This window comes from Dermacentor variabilis, chromosome 11 (genome assembly GCF_050947875.1).
Source record: "Dermacentor variabilis isolate Ectoservices chromosome 11, ASM5094787v1, whole genome shotgun sequence".
Taxonomy (NCBI): Eukaryota; Metazoa; Arthropoda; class Arachnida; order Ixodida; family Ixodidae; genus Dermacentor; species Dermacentor variabilis.
In genome coordinates this window covers 17,512,859-17,533,752 of record NC_134578.1, presented here as the reverse complement: position 1 = coordinate 17,533,752, position 20,894 = coordinate 17,512,859, and the positions used below count along the sequence as shown (strand labels likewise).

At 50.2% G+C, this 20,894-nt stretch overlaps 1 protein-coding gene across 4 annotated transcripts in view; it reads right to left on the bottom strand.

The window, feature by feature from the left end:
• The window catches only part of LOC142564820 (homeobox protein OTX2-like), a 163,020-nt gene that overhangs the window by 34,812 nt on the left and 107,314 nt on the right, over window positions 1-20,894 (bottom strand). The window contains exon 3 of one of the 4 annotated variants that reach the window (XM_075675990.1): window positions 6,978-7,067. The exons of 2 other annotated variants lie outside the window; for them this stretch is intronic. In XM_075675990.1, the coding sequence (XP_075532105.1) occupies window positions 6,978-7,067 (90 nt within the window). The remainder of the gene's footprint in view (window positions 1-6,977; window positions 7,068-20,894) is intronic. One more of the 4 variants, XM_075675993.1, reaches the window with a different exon arrangement.

Genomic DNA, 20,894 nt, shown 5'->3' with positions numbered 1-20,894 from the left:
AATCTACTGCCACTGACACCCACACAGTATCTTGATATTGCACGGCTTACGTCTGAGTGAACAAAACAGCGCAACATTGCACGAATTCACGAAGAAATAACTTCTTGCTAAGCAATGTTGCCGTCATATGCAATATGGGTTGCAGCAGATCACGTGGTGGTGTCGCTACTTTCCGCGAAAGGGCACAACTGTCGGCGGGCCGACACGCCACACACACACACGTGTCCACCGGCGCACCAGACGCATTGGACACAGTCCTCAGTCCGGTCACCCCTCTTCCTCCTCCCCCTCCTCCCCAAACACACACACACACAAACACACACACGGGCCGTGCGCGGATTCCCGCACACAGTCGCAGTGTTCGCGCCTCCACCATCACAACAGACCCATGGTTGCAAACAACCGCCCCGTGCTATTGCTTTCCATTTTTGCGCGCTGCTGCCACGCTGTACCGAGAGCCACAGCTGAGGAGGTATACGTTTCTCCTGAAGGAATTTTGACAGACAAGGCGGCCACAAGCGTCGCCCGTGACAATGAGACCCCGTCTTGTCGTACGCTTTCTTCCAGTACACCCTCCCCGTTTCTTACTGCATTTTTCCCGAGCTCGCCGTTTCCGAGTCTCACTGGATACACACACACACACGCAGTGCAGACACACCAGCCACCCACGCGCCCGTGCAATTTCAAACTCTGCTGTGGTGCCCACCGGGAAGCGATCGCACAATGCACGGTGGTGGGGAACCCGTCGCACCAGTGGGCCGATGATCACTGGTAGAACTGTGCTGCCGCTGGGGATGCCGTGCGCCGACGCATACAAACAGCGTTGCTCCCGCGGGCGAGACGCGAGAAATGTCCACCCCCGCCAGGCCGAGACAGGTCGAAGAAAAGGAGAAGGGGGAGGGGGCTGCCACGCTTGTGCGCGCGCGCATAGGCACGCTTGTCAAGTCTCAATCAGCGTGTCTAAATATCCTGTGGAGGCCAGCCCCGCGCGCTATACTTCGATAGCTCCGCTTGGCTTCGCCTCGCGTCCCGCGCCGACGGTTTGCAGAAACTGCGGGCCTGCAGTTCCGCGGAGCCTTGCCACGTGCGCGCGAGTCCAGACAGTTCGTCGCCGTCGTTGCGCGACTAAGGAGGACCTGCGAGTTCTTGGTAGGCGAACGCCCTTTGTTGAGACTTAAGAGGTGCCGCGCTAATGGAGAGCTTCAGCTTTAACGCAAACACCGCAAAACGCTTAAGCTTTTGTGGTTTATCGAGTACGCTGCAACGCTGGCAGCGACTTCTTGCGAAGCAGAGTTCAACCAGCGAGCACACTGCACCAACCTGTCGCACAATCTTGGCAAGAAAACCGCGCAAGGGAAACGAGACAAGAAAGGACCAGCCCTGACAAATTGACCCGTTTTTCTCGCGCCGTTTCTTTTTTTCGTCCGTGAAGTAGTACCATCAAGCTCACGGTTCAGACCAATTTTAAGCTACACCATATCACACTACACCGCACGGTGTAAAGCGTTGGTATAGCGACATCATAGTTAACGTGCAGTCCATTGATTATTTTCCTTCGACGACAACACTCGCGCCACACCAAATATTTTCAAACTCGTCGTACTTCCAGAACCGCATCACAACATGTCGTTACCGGCAGTGCTACCGCCTCCCACGGGGGTGCCGGGTAACGCGGTAAACCGTTAGTGGTAAGAAGTTTCCGGACGGGCTAAAACTCGCTGTGGTCACTCACTCAGGTGACGCAACCGTGCATCACGAGAGCCGAATTGCACAAGAAGAAGAAGAAGATGATGATGATCGTGAAGAAGAAGCCCTCCGAAAGTGGTGCACTTACTCCGGAGCAATTACCAGAGGCAACAACGTCATTTCTTTAAGTGGTAGCACCGGCTAAACGCAACTACTCCGTATAAAAATTGTTCAACGAGACATGCTACATGGAAAGCATACGGCAGGGCCGATATAATGTAAGGATTCTTTTGTCGCGATTCTGTTCCTGTCTCATCATCCACCGCTCTCGATAGGCTGATCGCGTGCAGCACCGCTCGCACCACTGAAAAAAAAACGCGAAAAGAAATGGCGTATTGGAATATAATTACGTTAGCCACGAGGGCCCTGAACTGTATATTAACGCGCCTTAATATACGCAGCTGGAAGACGTTGCAAACATCTATCACACACTTCAGTGTGGCTTATACGTTACTCGTTTTTTTAGAATTTTGCCCGCGACGAACTTTCGTCCTTCTTGTGGGCCCTTCCTTGCTCTAACGTTGTGTGCGACCTGCTTTCCTGTCAAGAGATAGGGGGAGACAGCAAGGAGAGGAAGGGCAGAGAGGTCAACGAAAGGAGTGGCCGTTTACTACCCTACACTGCGGGTAAGGAAAAGGGGGGAATAGAAAGAGGAGAAGATGGGAGACAGTGAGCACCGAGCGCACATGGGATGATGCACAGGGACACTGTAAGTGGTCCCGTACACCGGTACACTTCAAGTAGTGGACTATAGTGCACGAATCGCTTTCAAGTTGTGTCTGACAGAAGGGTAGCGGAACCGATGCGTTAAAGGAACTTCGAAACTATTGACGACGACGACAATTGTTGTAGAACGAAATTATTTCGCGAAGGATGCGACTTTTGCAACAGTGAGTGTTTGCTACGTTACACTCGAATCAATACGTGCAGCGTCCACAAGCCGTTAGCGAGAGGTTCAAGACCTCCCCCATGTCCAGACAATATCACGGGTACAATACAAAACAGCCCAAACAGCAATGTACAGTCCATGCAGTACATAATCCACAGAGTATAATTCAAGTATATAACGCAGTTCGGCATATATATATATATATATATATATATGTGTGTGTGTGTGTGTGTGTGTGTGTGTGTGTGTGTGTGTGTGTGTGTGTGTGTGTGTGTGTGTGTGTGTGTGTGAAAGCAACCGCACGCTAAATCTTGGCGTGATGTTGATGTAAATAGCAACGAAGCCTTATACCGCAGGCCAGCATGCCGAACATTATAATAATATACTTTAAGAACACTGAACCACTGGCTTTTTCCTTTTCAATCTTTTCCTCTCTCTTTGTCCTCTTTCCAACCCCTATGTAGTTCCCCCTCCCTAGTGCAGGGTTGAAATTGACCGAAAGGTCGCAGCTGATTAAATTCTCTGCCTTCTCTCTGTCTCCCGTATCTTTCTTCGCAGCATACTACACAGTTGAATGAACCTGAGACGGCTGAAGCCCGGTGTACAATATGTCGGCGAGTACAACCGAAAGTACAACTAGTGGTACAGGGTACCACTACGTTCTAATGGGTTACCAAAAAAATGAGTTTCCGAGTGGTTTCGGCATCTTCCAACAATCGGAGCAACCACCTCTTGGCCACGCGGTATACTCTTGGTGTCAGTTGCTTCTATGTGCTCGCAAATATTCGTCAAACCGGCCATCTGGTTTGACCAGAGGGTAGTTAATCCAGTCTCGAAAACCGGTTATTTGGTTATTCTGATTTCAAGAAACGGATGTTCAGGATATCCGGTTTAAAGAACCGGTTAGCCGGATATTCGGACACGAATATTTGGTGTCGCTGATAGCTCATCCACACTTTCGGTTCTATTGCACGTATAAATATTACAAATGCATTGCAAATATATTAAACAAAGATTACAAAGATACGAAGTGTTCTTTTTCGAAGTTGTAACCCCCCCCCCTGCTTGCACACCCCCGGGCAAAGCGGGGTATCTCTGAATAAAGAATAAGGAATACAAGAAATAAAGGCAGGTAATTTCGGTAGAAATAGAGCAGAACAAATATCAGGCTATCCGAATGTCCGAATACTATTAAACGAAGAGCCAACCGAATAACCGGTGACTCCAGTTATCCGATTTTCAAATTCGAATAACCGTATAACTGGCTCCTGCGCAAAACCGGTTTGATGTTGCTGCACTAGTTGCCTCATCGTGTCATTTTCCGCGTCCTATACACAGGCGCGTGGTATCGGTCGCGGCTTCGCACTTTGGGAAACCATTCGATCGGACGTATCCGACTAATCGCACCAGCAACCGTATCCAGAAAGTTTCCACGAGGTTGTAGCAACGATTTTTGTTTTTAGCCGCCGCCCAAATTCAATAAAAGAAATGACTTCTCAGACTGATGGTACACACCCACTGGAATTTGGTGAAAAATCTAACGAAAATTTGCTGGAAGCTTGCTGGGTGCGTTGTCGGTACGGCTTTTTGTCGCGTATACGGCAATTCCTCCGCGTAAACCTCGCGCACATCTCCTTGTTTCGAGCTTCACTTCTCGGGGTCGGAACGCGCGCGAGACAACACAATACGGGAAGACCACGAGTGGACTCGAAGTCGGGGGCCGCACCGCCATCAAGAGGCACTCTGCAAGAGGGACACCACGCCGAAAGAATCGCACGGCCGTCCTCTCCAATACACAGTAGGGCCAGGCCAGGCGAAATCTCAAAGGCGGTCCCGTTCTCGCCACCCGCACGAGGCGGCAGCAGCCCAGGGCGTCCCCGCTCGCCTGTTTGCCCAAGGGCTGATCCCGGATTAACTCGCGCGTTTCTCGCGCGATTAACGGTTTCCGCCATAACCGCCGACGTCACTGCTGCGAGCGCGCTGCAGACACGCGGAGCGGTTAGGTGGGAAAGACAGGACGCGCAGGAGGAGGAGGCAGTGTTGTACAGCTTTCACCCCGTAAGAAAACAGCCACGCGCACACGGCTGGCCGAGATTTCCGAAAACTCTCAGCGGCCCCGCGGGCTGCTTGACTGTCGACGCAATGCGACGTTGATACAGGCGCGCTTGCACAAGCACACACACGCGCACACACGCACAGAGCACGCCGCGGGCGTTGGCCGGGGAGCGCGCCGGGTGCCCGCGCGATCTCAGTGGGGGGCGAACGCAGCGCCGCTGCTGGATGCTTCGCGCACTTTTGGTTGGTGCGGGCGGGCGTGCCGTAGCTGGCCGCTGGCTGATAGAGCGCGGGAGACGCTGCCGCAGGGTTTGTTGGTCCTGACTCATCATCCACAACAGTTGGCGAACAACTCTTAAAGTGCTTTACCATGGAGCAGCGCGTACCGCCGAGTGCCGCGCAGAGATTAGGAGCGTGTCTTTCTTTCCTTCTTTCTTTTTTTTTTTTACAGCTGTTCGTGCACTTACGCCCGGGCTCCGCTGTCAGTGTCTATCGCCAAGCGTTCGTCGCAGCTCGCACCGTTAAATTATAGTGACTATACTAGAGAGAATGGCGAGTTTTGTGAGTAATGTGCTGCCTTTACGTGCGCCTAACGTGTCGACGACTTTTGATCACCCCAGAAACGAAACGCGAGCATGCTCGCACGTGGAGCTTGCGCGGATCTACATGGGGGATGTTCTCACCCCCCCTCCCATAAAATTTATTATTATTATTATTATTATTATTATTATTATTATTATTATTATTATTATGACTATGTGCTGTGTTGTGGCGCAAGGGCCAGATGAAGCCAAAGAGAGCCAAGCGAGTGGTCATAATTTGTCAAGATAAAAAAGAATCGCTAATGACGATGTGACATGGCTGTAAAAGAGCCTAAAATCATTCGCTATATAATGCGTAATATACATATGCATTAAAGACTGCAATGCGCGTGAACTATCAGTCCGCGATGCATTACCAGCGTAATAATTGCAGAGTTGCAATTAGTGTGATAGTTTTCAAGCGACGGTGTCCTGCAGCGTGTGGCAACATGGTCGGTACCGAATCTTAGCCAGAGAAACGTCAGCAACGTATAGTCTGGATCGCAGCCCCAGAAGCGGCCGCACGACCAAGCCGTCGGAAGGCGTAGCCGGACGCCGGCAGAGCCGGTACAGCGTCCGGATATAGCGAAGTATATAGCGATATAGCGAAGTAGTAGGATATACTCGGATATAGCGAAGTATTCGACAGTGCTCGGGCAAAACAAAGGCAATGCAGCGGATATATATAGGTGAAGCGATAGCAAACTCTACAGTCGATATCGGCCATTACCCCACTATGACGCATCGGACTTTCACGGGCTGTATTCTATGATTATTGCGACAGCAATTATATGGATACTCCAAGCTCATTTCTGGCGTCGGCGTGAGCTTCCGTATAAAGTCCAAGGGCGATAACACCGTCTTCGCGCACCGCTTTATGTGCGAGTGAAACGTGCGAGGAGAGATGACGATCGCGGCTCCATTTTGCCCGCGTGAAAGGGACGAAAGCGGTGAGGAAGCTCGCCGTCTCCTGTGACGCGCGAGCTGCCGACGTTGCGAGGTGCAGGGGGCGAGGGGGGGGGGGGCGTTATACTCCAGCTGCAACTGCGCATGTGACAGCTGCGCGCGGTAGTGCGGCCTATCTTGAGAGCGATCTGCGTTCGGGGCCGAGTCTAGGTGCGTCGGCGGCTCGTAGCTTTGCGTGTGCTGTGCTCTCGGCGCTCACTTCGCGTTGAAGCGATAGAAAGCACGAAGATCACTTCGCTCGCTGCTGCTGCCGCGTTTCCCCAGGCCAGCGTATTAACAGCGCGCGTCCGCGGTGATCGAGTGTGGTGTGTTCGTGTTTGCTGTGCGCGTTGACACCATGCTTGTTAATTTAGCTAGCAAACGAATGTTTGCAAGTTGATACGGCCGATTAAACTACTAGCCTTACTTCGTACGGCTGTCTTCTAATTTGCTATCGTAATCGATGCTTCACATTTCTGGCGGAACTCACTTTTTTCTGTAGTTTGCATACATCTGCAACGCTTTTGTCTCTCTCTCCCTCTCTTTGCATAAATTCGTTCTCTCTATCGCGGGATGCGCCTGCTGTCGCTTTCTGACTTGCAGCGACGGCTAGACAACATTATGCGAACACTGTCATGATGCGCCAGAAAATCATACGATTTGTGCGCTGGGCATCAAATATGGGACAGTGCCTGCGCGCTATGTTCAGAGGGCGCTTCTACTATCAAGGGAAAAGAGAATGCAGTGTGCGTTTCACTAACCCGACCAAGTGTTGTCACGTTTTTGGTTAAAAGGATCATCCGACGTACCATACCACGACCAATCGTAGACGTCATGTGCCTCATGTCCTCCTGCATGTAAAAAAAAAGAATGTCCTAGAGGTTCTTTTCTTCAAAACAAGGCCGACAATAAAAAAAAAACTTTTCATAGCACGCTTACTTTTGCAGCTTTGTTTTCATTATGAAAACGTGACAGCACATGGTTTTAGATAAAACATTATGACATCATAAGCAACGCGTCTCCTCCGTGATTACTGCGAGATTATACCGGCTGCGGCGGTCGGGAATCGAACCTGCTACCTCGATGCTTAACAGTAGAACGCATATATAGCCACTGAGCCGTTCACGGTGAGTGTTTTCTTCGCTCGGCACACACACTGTTACTCTGAAAGAACCACTGAAACCAAGATTTCAGACTCGAGATGTTTGTGTTGGGTTCTCCTGTATACATTGGTACATCTGACGGAGGATTAATGGCGAACGAGGCGTAGAACATATATTTATCATATGGTTTTAAAGCAAGCGGGAATGCTCATCTGAGTTGGCAGCACCTCGCGACATCGTCATCAACATGACGCGTTTAGTGACTGCTCGGCCCCTCTGTGACGTCAGGGCTTGTTCGTCTGCTCGCAGGAGACACTGCGGCACGACCATCCGGGGTCCCACTTGTACCAACTACAGCGTGCAACCGATTTACAAGTTTCGACAGGATGTGACTTTGGATCGTACGACGCACGAACAACAAACTCGCTCAGACTGATTGACATCTGCAATATGGAGCGACGCCGGCAGCGGGCAGCTACAGCCGAGACTTTCGCATCTATCGCCGCTCAGAGAGGCATAAAAAATACTAAAAATAGAATGCAGTTTAATTGTTTCATGCACAAATTAGTATCTAATAGAAAAAGTTATATTGAAAGTGCACCTGTTCTGCAAATCAGTGCCCAGTATTAAAACATGGGCATGATCGCCTCGCAGACGGGCAGCACATGACCACCGTGTCTCAGCGAGGCTCGGCTTCTGCAGCTGCAGACGAATTCTGCAACTGCGAGCTGCTCAACGTCCCCGGTTTTTGAGCGCACGAGATCACGTGTCCGATCAGCTTCTTATGGTTCTGGCGCGCGTTTTGAACTGGCGTTAAAATTCATCATAATTAACGACGCTAGCATTAATTACATGCCACGTATGAACATTTATGGTTGCATTACCTGGTTATCAGATGCAGAGCTACAGATATGCACTCATCAAAACATAAAAGTCACAAACAAAAAGGCTGACTGTCAGTGGTCCTCTAACGGCCCACAAGGCAAACATATTGCACCAGATAATGAAAGAAACATTTGCTTGTGATAGATCGCTTTGCGAAGGTCTAATTTAATTTAGCGTTGTAATTTAGCTACTCTCTAAAGGCCACTTATGGTCAGAAAGGCGTTAATATGCACTCCTGCGGGTAATACGAAACGCGTGGCTCCGAGTCGTCACGGCGCAACAACCACCCAGCGGTCCGCGATGGGCTGCCAGTTCTCGGTTGGGATAGGGGGTGACGCGAGTATACCAAAAGGGCGTCCGGACGACTTGAAAGGAAAGTTTGGAAAGAAAGGGCATCCCCCCCCGACAAAAAAAAGAGGAAAAAGAAGAAGGGGAGATTGGCAAACACGCGGGTCCGCTCAACGCACAGCTGCATGCAAACGACCCCCTTCCTGTCACCGAACCCCCAACCCTCCTCGCCGCATCTTTCGCTGTTTTCTTTTCTGCTTCTATGCTTGCTTGTTTAGCTCTGCACGTGTTGGAGGCGAATGATCGCCCATCGCGGTTTAGAAGAGGACTCGCTTTATACGACGCGCTGTTTCGGATAAGGGGATATTGGCAGGTTGTAGTTGGCTGACCACTGTCGCAGTACAAATAGTGGCCCTTCTGTAGACCTAAAAAAAACTTTTGCCGAATCTAGTTAGCAAGACGTCATTCGGTTTCCTGCGCTGGTTTCTGCGCGAAAGGTAGCATAAAGATGGAGTCGCTCGTTCTTGTTGTGTGCGTTGGCTTGGGTAAGGTAACGACGCACAGTAAATCCGAATGACTTCTGTAGACACGCTGATCAACACAGAGACAAACGCACACGCTTGTCTTTGTTCTATGTTTGTCGCTGTGTCTAGATGATGTGCTGCATCCATGTGTACAAGAGCTGTTTCGGCGATTCGATGTGTTGTACCGGCGCCAGAATCGTAGCCAATGACAACTGTGACATGTGCTGCATGAGCTGTGTGTGGGAGACGCTTGAGCTGAACCGGTGGGAGGGGAGGGGAAAATAATAACAGTCTTTCTTCGTTAAATTTGTTAATATCAACGTGAACCACGATAAAGAGGGGGGGGGAAAGGCTAGAAAAGGAAGAAATTGATGAAGTCTGTCCGCGGCCGAAACGGTAACAGCAGCGCTTAAGGAATTCAGCGAACATTGGATTCATACGGATCAGCGAACATCGAAAGACGATATCTGTGGAAATGGAAAAGGCACCAGATCGGCCGTGGTACACGCCACAGGGAACGTGGTTGCCGGAAACGTTATTGGGGAACCAACGGCGGCCCGTTTCGAGCAGAGGGAGGCGGTAAGCGGACGCAAAAGCACCGCTCCACGGAGTGAAACGCAGCAAACTCTCTGTATAACCATTCCACAATTGGGAAGTGGCTGGTTAGAAGGCGTGTTTAGGCTAAGATTGTTGGAGACAATGGAGAAGCGCACAATAAATAAAGTGCAGTTCATCACGGTGCAATGGACCGATAAATCGGAACGCATGGGCAACAAGCCCAGGAGGTCTCCCTTGACGCGCTCCAGATGAACGCTCCGCACTGATCATGCGAATGGTTCACAGTCAACGTTTTGAGAACAGTCTCAAGCGCTCTGGAAAGCTGTTTCAAAGCCGGTTTCGCAAAGCCCGAAATCTCAATCCCGTTGTCACAAGTGCGGTATCGCAAGCTTGGCAACATAGTTTCACAAGCTCCGGTTCCGCCAAATCGGCGTCACAAACCCATTTTCCCATCTTCACAAGGTCATCTCGTCCGGAAAACAACATGTTGCTGGGCTAGTTGATGCACGATGGTAAGTAACTATATAGATTCAAGCACTAAACATAAAACCATAAACTAATGAACACATAAACTGGACGGGCACTATTCTCCAGCTCCAGAAGCTTAATTTCGCAAATCCGGTTCCAAATCTTCAGTACCAAAAGTCCATTTCCAAAAGTCAATTTCCAGAAGTCCAGTTCCAAAAGTCCAGTTCCAAAAGTCCAGTTCCAAAAGTCCAGTTCCAAAAGTCCAGTTCCAGAAGTCCAGTTCCAAAAGTCCAGTTCCAAAAGTCCAGTTCCAAAAGTCATATTCCAAAAGTCATATTCCTAAAGTCCAATGCCAAAAGTCCAGTTTCAAAAGCCAAGTTTCAAAAGTCAAGTTTCAAAAGCCCGACATCACAAACCCAGTATCCCGAATCCATTTAGAAAGGCATTCAAGCACATCAGTGCTCAACAATATATGGCGACGCAGACGCTCACTTTGATGGCTAAATGCATTCGCGGTTTCAACATCAAACTGGTTTATCACGCGACGAACGACAACTTGCATACAAACTCGCGAACCGGAGAACAACGCCGCGAAGAAATGTAGCGTGCATATATCATACATAATCGTTATCTCCAAGAGCCACGGTATACGGCTCTTGCACTCGAACGCAGCGAGTTGTAAGCATGTAACAACATCGAGCAACTTTCCCACACTGTTCCCGTGCCTCTCCCCCCCATCCCCCCATACTACACATACTCCGGCAGCCACACTGCTCGCATTATCCGCGAATAATAAGTATGAATAACCAAATAAGCGCGAAGCGGCGTGCTAGCTAGTCCTGCAGCAAGGGTCGCAGAATGCCCCCCCTCTTTGCTGCGGGCAATAGAATTTCATGCGCGGGTATCGTGTTTCGCGCAGCGAAGTTTGTGTGTGCATTTCAATGAGGCTGCAAAAAAAGAGAAAGAAAGTGGACAGGAAGGGGGAGGGAGGATTGTTAAAGGGCGCCATTTTGACGCCACGCGGTCACGTGCAAGCTCTTTTCAACGCGACCCGATGGAGCTCATCCTCGCACGGCGTGAATCGAGAGCCCAGGGTGACATACACAGTATAACACGCAGGTTTTATACGAACTAGTTTAAAATATGGCTTGGCGCATTGCCGCTGCTTCATTGTCGCTCAAATTTCGCAAATACATCGTATTTCTTCGTTCTCCCCATAGTTTAATTAAATGTTGCATCCTGGCTTGCTTGTTTCCAAGTTTCTATTTATTGGCGCGATAAAAAGGTACTGTTGAGGCAGCTATAGGCATTGTTTCAGGCAGAGGTTAGCGTTTTATCCATATGCTGGTATACACGCTTACACATGATTGATGCTCTTGGAAGCGTTATCGGAAGTGGCTCTGACAGTGAGCAAATCATCTGCCTGTTTTTCCTTATCTATCTTTACGCCTTTATCTTTTCCCAAGCGCAGGGTAGCCAACCGGGCTGTCATGGTTGAGACTTTGCTTCTTCACAGCCTCTCACTTTTGTACTGTTGTACAATTAACGTGTACTGTACATGTAACATACTGTGCCCATATAACATACCCATTTGACATGCTTGGAATAGATAGTATATAACATACATACATGCTGCCTTATATATATTTATATGACATGCACTCTTCTAATAACGGATTACACAGCATGTTCTAGTTCAATCACACACACACACAAAAAGAAATTCCAAGCCACCGTTGCATGGGTTTCCCGCCACGCGAAGTAACTGCTACAGCAGAGAGATCAGCTGGTTTCGATCGCACGTCGGTGATATAAAAATCGGACGAATTTGACAAGCAATGATGTCAAATGTACAGAATACGCTGCATGCATAGTGGTAATGGAATGGACTAAATCCGGCACAGAAGAAGCTATTTGACGTGCGGACGAAGCATCGCTGCCCAGCTGATTTTGCATTGCACATCCATCACCGCGCGACAGCCAGGGTGTCAATACCGACGAGGTTTTTAAACCTCCTTACATTTGATCGACACCCCGGCTGCTGCGGATGTTTGACCAAGGAGCCACTTTAGTAATTAAACCTCCTGGGGCAAACTCGCAATCTCGTGTTCTGTGATGCACGGGGGATCTCAATTGCGGCCCAGTACAACGCGAGGGCTGTGAAAAGTGGACGGCTTTGGTTGACAAATTTCGACCGCGCGGCGTTCTACATCGCGCACCCAAAGTTTTACGCACGAACATTTCTTGCATTCTACTCCAACTGGAACGCAGCCGCCGATGTCGGGAACTCAACCCGCGACCTCGTGACCAGCATCTCACGTTCAGTAGCGTACAACAGATCAGCCGAGCCACAGCGGTGAACGGTCACTAAAAAAACATTGTCAGATATAGAGTGAAAAAAATGGAAAACACAATGGCAAAGGGGAATCCCCGGACGGTTGGACGCCCGGTGGGACATAGCCGACCGCTGGCGAAACAATCGGCAACCCCACCGAGCACCCCCCGCTCGCGCGCGCCCACACATCCCGTTGCGGTGCGAATGCTAATTGTCCGATCGCGCGCCGCGCCGCGTCCAGCGAGCTAGTTTGACCGTAGCTGCGTCATGGCTGCAGCCTCGTGCGAGGCGCGCGCCACGACCGGCAGCCACTACTACGCCGGGACGCACTCTTGGCAAGGGGGGGGGGGGGATGCACCGGACATGCCTGCAGCAACCAGCGAGTGGATCGTCGGACGTTCCCACATGACGCCGATCTCCTGCCTGCCTGCTCCTACAGATGCAACGGCAACGGGCTCGCGGAGCGCAACCAGATTGGGAAGGAGACCCACTTCGGTCAGTTGCGAGCGTTGGAAGGACGCCCAACCGAGCCCTCCCCCCCCTTCTGTCCCTCCTTTCCGCATCGACAGGAGGACCCGCTGAGCCGCCGTGCTCTCTTTATTTTCTTCGGTGTGCGTGCGTTGGCTTCTTGTTCGCGAAGCAGGGGTAACCCCGGAATGACGGGCGTTTTGCGTTTCGTAATGCATTGCCCCCGCCGAGCGGCGGTTATTTACGGCGTCCTCCTCTCCCGCGCTCCGTCGCTTCTCGTTGCTTCATGCCTGTTGCGTGCATCACGCGGCGTTTCGTCGACGTTCCTTGCCTTCGCTGCTCGAGCGAGATTGCGCGAAGCCGCTTGCGGGGCTACTGATATGGAAAACAAACGATACCGTTGCACCCATTTGCGGGCGCCACAGCGTCTCCTAACAACAATGCTAGATGGAGCTCCGGCGCTGCGATTGGCGCTGGTACCGCCTGGGCATAGCGGTGCAAGGTAAATATAGAAGTTCGAAAATAGACAAGAAATATTAACAATATTCATGCAAAATACTATAGAATGAAACACACACGCGCACACACATGTATAACATGATTAACTCAAGCAGGATAGGCGACTACTTGTAACCACGCCATTTCAGTGAGGATGCCAATAAATCAACGTCACCATCGGTCAGCTACCTTATCTATAGGGACTTCATCGGGAACTCACCTAGGGACCTTATCTACCTTATCTAGGGACTTCATCAGGAACAGCGGGAATTATAGCCATTACATGTATCTGTCTAATCTTACATCGGCGACTCAAGTGCACACTCTCGTCCTTCTCCCACTCTCACTCTTTTCCCTTCCGTTTTCAGATCCCCCAGTGCACGCAGGGTCCTTACCTACCTTATCTAGGGACTTTATCAGGAACAACGGGAATTATAGCCATTACATGTATCTGTCTAATCTTACATCGGCGATTCAAGTGCACATTCTCGACCTTCTCCCACTCTCACTCTTTTTCCTTCCGTTTTCAGATCCCCCAGTGCACGCAGGGTCGCCAACCGGGATCAGTTTTGGTTAACCTCCCTACCTTTCATTTATATCATTATGTCTACTATACTGTCTAATCTTCGTACTCGTGGCATTAGACGTTATTGTGGCGTCCTTTATTACGCTTTATCTTTCTAAATTTCAGAGTAGTCATGTATAGTTTTCTAAACGCAGCGATAAGGCAATACGTTTGTGCGCACATTGCATGACCATCGCGAATTGGCGCATTTAGAAGGCAATTTTTTTTTCAAGCTTTACCAAAATGTAAAATCACAAAGCCGTTACAAGCCAAAAAGGACGAGGTCCAGGGAAACCTCCGTATACTGTATAAGCATTGTTCCCACACTCAAAATATTATAGCCTTAAAAGCGAAAAAAAGGTGTAAATTCATCTATACCAAATACCTAAACTCTTAAAAAATTTTACAGACTTTGGGGCTTATCTCGTCGAACAATGATAACCGTCATCTGTCTTGCCCGTATTTCCTTTCTTCAACGCTGCGAGCCCGGTACTTCCAGGTCACGAACGGCTTGCGCGTTATCAGCGTGACACAGCATTCTCGACAGGGAAATTATACGGAGTACGCACGTGACGTCACCGAATGCCATTTTGTTGTCCTGTTCATAGCCTCCACTGTGCTGCTGGAGACAAGCACATGGAGCCAAAGCTAAGCTTTGCGCCGTGCTGGCTGTGCAACAATATGGCGGCTTCGATGACGTCAGTGAATAACCCCTATAGCGAGCGACGAGTTTTCAAGAAAGTAGACGCAAGCAAGACTGATGACGATTATCGTTGTTCGGCAAGGTACGACCCAAGGGGTATACAGATTTGTTTAAGAGCGTACACTTTCAAAAAAGTTTACACCTTCTGGAGTGTATATTTGCCACACAACGATAATCGTCATCTGTCTTGCCCGTATTTCCTTTCCATAAAACGCTGCGCTCTTTACTTTCCTATCGAGAATGCTCTGTCATGCTGATAACGCGCATCCGTTCGTGACTTGGAAGTACCGGGCTGGAAGCGTTAAAAAAGGAAATGCGGACAACACAGATGACCATTATCGTTGTGTGGTAAATATACACCCCAAAGGATGCAACTGTTTCTAGAGTGTATGAGTGTATACACCCAAAGGGTGTAAGGATGAGAGTTGTACACCGATTTACCGCGTTATTCACGTTTAAGGGTGTAAATTATTTAAGAGTGTGTGCTGGCGATGTAAACACTATCGTCAGAGTTCTCTCTACTCGTAATTTTTGTGCGAAACCCTGTGGCAGGAGCGAGGGAGCGATCACTCGAGTCTCGCCTGATCTCGATGCCGACGATACCCAGCTTGAAAAAGGGGAGATGGCGAGCCGGTGGCGGTGGTGACGTCGAGTGGGGCGACATTCGCGACAAGGCGACGCAGCCGCCGAGGGGGATACTGCCTTCGCAGCGAGAAATTATGACCGGGTAGGGGTCAGACAGCCGCACAATCGTTATTATTCATTTTTATAACCTTTATTCTCACTGCCTCACGTGATTTATCCTCCCGTACTTTGTTCTTAGTTTATATGCTGTGTTTTTGGTTTCATGTTACGAGGTTTTTCTTTGTAGTGCCTTCTCTCTCCTTTTCTCCCCTCTCGCATCCTTTTTAGCCTGGCGTGTTAGGTAATGTTCAGCGCCTTTCTATCCTGCTCTTTTTTTTCCTCCTAGGGTCTCGTTTGCTACTGCCCCTAAGTATTGTTGTTCAACCCATTCCTGTTGTTGCTGTTATAACTCTCTTCAGAGCAATCGTACCTCCCCCTCCCCCTTCCTTTCCTTTTCTTTAGCACGTGTTAGCAAATGGTCATGACGGCGGAACATTCCAGTGAATTAGAAGTGACGAAATGCAGACACCATAAATTGTTATGGCGCGCCGACGAAAAGTCAGTTGCGACCGTACAGCGTGAACAAAAGAGGTTGAAACAACCGTTTGAAGAAAAAAAAGCGAGAAAGAAGAGTGACATGTGTTTCAACATGTACGATCTTCATTCATAATACGGAAGCAGAAGGCAACCCCGAGAGAACGGCACTGAGTAAGCCTGATTAGCATATAACGCTAGGGGGAAATGTTTCTGTGGCTCGTGCAGTTGTCAGCGTCCAGAACACAATGGGCGACAGCTTTGTTAAGTGCGGCAACCTAGCTGAGTGTAGAAACGACGGCGCGTTTCGTAATGTGCGACACCCGTCACGTGAATAACCAAGTTCCGGGTCAAATGCGTTCGCCCCCTCCGCGGCGTATGCACAGCCTTATTGCATGTCGGCTGAACGTTTCTTGCGCGATACAAAGGCGATTTCCAAAGGCAACCAGAAGAAAAAAAATAATGAGAGCATCGGTCAGCGCAACCGTCGTCCCGCATGCAGCAGTAGTTCCACTTCTTTGCATTGCTCTTATGGTTGTGCGTCCATGGGTGTCGAAAAGGTGCGCATTGGAAACGTAAAATATCATTGGCCTTCACTGCACGTGTATAGAGTACGCAGCGTTCCAAAAAAAGAGAAACGCCAACGCTGAACGCTCATGGATTTCTTATATATAATTTTTAAGCTCGGAATTCTTAAAAATCGCCTGTGACCCAGGTCGACAGCGTAATTCTTGTCCTTGAGCTCGATTTTTCGAAGAGGAGGGCATTACTTCCACTTCAAAATCGAAACACATTTTCAACTACTAAAAAAAATTCAGTAACTGCCTAGTTGATTACTTTCCGTCAGCACATATTGCAATTTACGAATTCTGCGACGGGCGATTCCTAAAAATTCCGTAAAACTTAAACATGATCACCCCGTACATACGATGCCCTTATGATTATGTATAGCGCAAGGTCTTCGTTTCTTTAAGGCCAAGCAGTGATCCATAGACTTCCTATATTGGGTTCTTTATATATAAGGTGGATATATATATAGGCATAAATATACATTGCTAAGCGGACTATATATAGCGATATTGCGCATCAGAGAAAATCGCGAAGCATTCGCGGGAGCTTGCGCAGCATTTGCGCAACACTGGAGGAAACTGGTAAAAGACCGAAGCGATTCAAAAAAGATTCGCACAGCATACTGCGCAGCGCAGGCGGAATTTCATTTCTCTCCGCCGCAAATATAAACGAGTCGGATGGAATCATCGGAGTCTGCTCGTTCGTTTGCTCGTTACTTTTTTTTTTCTCGCGAGGGCTACACGCGGGTATATACCGAGCAGCACTGACAACACGATCGCTTGCAGGGAGCGTGTTGTTACCTCCCCCCCCCCCCCCCCCCTCTGCTAGGACCGTCGAAGAATAATGCTCGACCGGCCTGCACGGCCGAGGAAAACGTGACAAATAATGTCCACCTGGCCGAATGTGTCGTCGCCGACCGGTACACAGGGACCGCGGCGAGGGCTCTCCCGCTGGGGCGAAGAACCCCGAAAAAGAAAGGCCCGGCTGCTCCCGCGCTTGACTAATGTGTCGGCAGTCCCTATTAGAGTGGCTTATAGCTCGCCGCCACTGCCGACGACGACGATATATATGCGAGGAGCAGTTCGGCGCGGTGTGGGTCCGGCGGCGGAACGATTCTTCTCGGGGCGTATCAAGCATCGCGATGGCAAGCACGCAGAAGGCGACGCGTTGGTCTTGAGCGGGTGCACTCTTATACGCGGGGACGGCCGCTTGCTTTCTCTGCGCGTGCAAGGCGCGTGTTCGTGCGAGAGTGCGGGCATGCCTAAGTGTCGCAGGTTCGTATAGGTTGCCTACAACGTATTATCTGTAACCTCTACGGTTATACGGTGGGTGCGCCTTGGAACCTCTGGTCGCTAAAGCCATACGGCCTTCCCGTTTGTTGGGAACCTTCTGTTATGAGTACACTGAATGTTTGTGTCTGCGGTGTGTATCTGTGTGTGTGTCTCAGTCTGTAGCGTGCGTCTGCGTGCGTCTGTATAGTGAACGCATGTGTGTGCGCATGCGCGTATTTTTTTTCTGTCGCCAGTAGCGATTACACATTTCTTGCGATGCCCCTAAGCACCAAAAGTGCGACCAAAAATTTATGCAAGCCTGCTTCCCGTCGAAACCACTTCCTTAACGCGGGACACGCACAGTTGCAGCAACTGCGCATATCGGCAAAGAACGTGTTGCGTAACGCCTTTCATGGACAGAACTCGTTTACATAAATGTGCGCCACTGAAAGGTCGAGCACGAAAAAGAATCAGAAAACATGCAAACCAACAAACATGCGTCTCCATTCGAAGCCGTGTGTCATTTTCAGTCCTTACTCAATTTGGCAAACAATGCCTCACTTTTCTCTCCCCCCTCCCAAAAGAAAACGAGAGAGAAAGAGGACCCAGAGAAGATGAAATGCCACGAAATTGAGTAACTTAGAAACAATAACGGCAGTAAAAGAAAGGAGGAAAAAAGGAACTGAGTCACCGAGGTTACAACTGCGTAACTATGGAAAGTAAATAACACGATTATCTAAACTTAATCTGCTACATTACCTGAAGCGGCAAATATGATGCGTTGCTTTGCAGCTTCCTTTAAATGGCTAGTTCGCCTCGGCGAGGCTTGCGTAAGTTCCGCTCACAAATCAGCGGTATAATTCAGAGTGGTTTAATATGTCTGCTTCGGGAGTAATTAATTCCCTCGACAGTATTGTAGCGTCTGACTTCATTGAGAAGCTATAGATTTGTAAACTCGTTACTTATTCTTGCTTTCTTCTTTACTTGTGCACTGCTAACACTCTTACCGTTAGGGCCTTACAAAATTTTATAGAGGACGACAACGGAGCTCTAACTAGACGTGCGATGACAAAAGACGTAGTTGAAAACTATGTAATCATTCCGACAGCCTTGGGCGCACAGAAATATCCGACAGGAGAGTTTCACATCTCTGCCTGTGAAATTCTCTTATCGGATATTACTGTGCGCCCTAGGTTGTCAGAATAATTACATAATTTTCAACTACGTCTCTTGTCCTCGCACGTCTAGTTGGAGCTCCGTTGTCGTCCTCTATAAACTTTTGTAATGCCCTAAAGGTAAGGGTGTAATGCCCTAACGGTAAGGGTAACAGTGCGACAAGAAAGCACCCTTAAGGGTGTAAACGTTTTCCCAGGGTGAGGAGAAATATGGGAAAATTTCGTGAGGAAGAAACAATGTTGAGGGCGTATTAGTAGAAGAACTGCTCCCGACAGCTTGTGGAGTATTTTTTTAACGCAGCTACCATAGTTAAAATCGGCCACGTAACCGCCAAGCAAAACGTTTTACTCCTTTGTTTGCACGTATTTAGGTAGAAGCTACGCAGGACATGTTTCGCTCGAGATAGTGAACGGGAACTTCAGCGCATACAGATCCGGCATACCAACTACACTGTAACATAATTTACACCCTTAAAACAGAGTGAAGGTGAAAATCGGTGTTTAACTCCCACCCTTACACACCAAAAAGGAGTGTAATGATGAGAGTTGCTGGCCAGCTTACACCCTTATTCAATTTAGGGTGCAAACTGCCCTACAGTGTAGGCGTGATTTACCCTGTTTACCCGACGAACGTACAGTAGACCCTTTTGGAAAATGCAAGCTTGCTTGCGCGCAATTGCACGTTGCCCAAAATATGGCCGCATCGCAGGAATATAAAAGGTATTGTCAGGTTGGCCGAATTGGAAAGCACAGCAATTGTTAGGCTAAAGTAGCGCTTAAATTAGCACAGGTAACCACGTCTTCGGAACACGGTCATCTATTTATTAGCATCTGTCTCAAGTGGAGGTGTATGCCCAAACTTCAAAACCGCGGTGCTTGACACAAAGGAAAGCCCACCCCGCGTGCAGGTCAACAAACGTCTCGGGTGCGTTGAATCTAATTTTCTTCCCTATAGTACAGCTTCGACAGAGCGGAAAGAATCGACTCCTACCGTCCACTTTTTTTTTTCTGCCCGAATAATAACAGTTCGAACTAAACAAAAGGGAGAGAGAGAGAGAGAAGAGCGCGCTAAACATTCCGCGGAATGCGACTGTACGAGCGCGCAGAATGGAAACGGGGGCAACGGCCCGGAATTCTTGCTCCAAAGCACGTGGAATTCGGCGATGTACACCCACCCAAACACAACCAGCGCGGTCGTCCTCATCCCCCCCCCTCCCCACCTTTACGCCTCCGCGCGGTTGAATCGGACGCACACGGTCGCAGGTGGAGGATCTTCCTTCGCATACCGCGCCCATGCAAGCGCGGCAAGCACCCCACCGCCACGTGTTCGAACAGCAGCAGCAAAAAGACCCGTGACGCGCGGCGGTCGCGCCGCTGTTGACCAGAACGAACGCCGTCGTACCGTCGTCGTTCTAGGTCCCGTTGTTGCGTCCGCCCCCCTCTCTCTTCCCTCCTCCTCCTCGGTAAACCCAGCACGCCCCCTCATCACAACCATCTCCCACCCCTCTCCCCCTCCCTATGCCCCTGGTCCGCGCAGCACCTGCGTTACACGACACACTGGGGCGGCCCCCCTGCAGCGAGCTGGGGGTGGCGGTGGTGGTGGGGGGGTGCGTGCGACCAGTACCAACTTCGAAGCAGAGATGTCCCCTAGCTATGCTTAGGGCCGTGATGGCGGTGGCGGCACGCGGGGCAATCTTGCGCATCCACGCAAGCGCCTGACAACTGCGGCGCGATGCCCCTCTGCCTCCCCCTGCTCCCCCCCCCCTCCTCCACCGACCAACATCTCGCTGCCGGCAGCGAATGTAGCGGTGGAGCGGCATTGTCTCGCGCGACTGGCGGTGCCTTTGAGGTGGCCTTATCGCGGGACCCACTGCCGCGCCGGACCGGCTCTCTCCGGCGGCGACGGCGCGCGGGGCCCTGATGGAAGATCCGCGCGCCAAGCCAAGCCCGGCCGCGGCGGCGGCTGCATCGATCGGCCTTCTTGCCTCCCCCCCCCCCCCCCCCTCGAAGTGGCTGGCCGCGATGCCGAGCAGGCGCGCCCCTTCCGAGAGAGTTGCGTCGCCGCAGCGACGTACGACCGAGGCAGGGGGCGAGCGCGTACGACTTGCG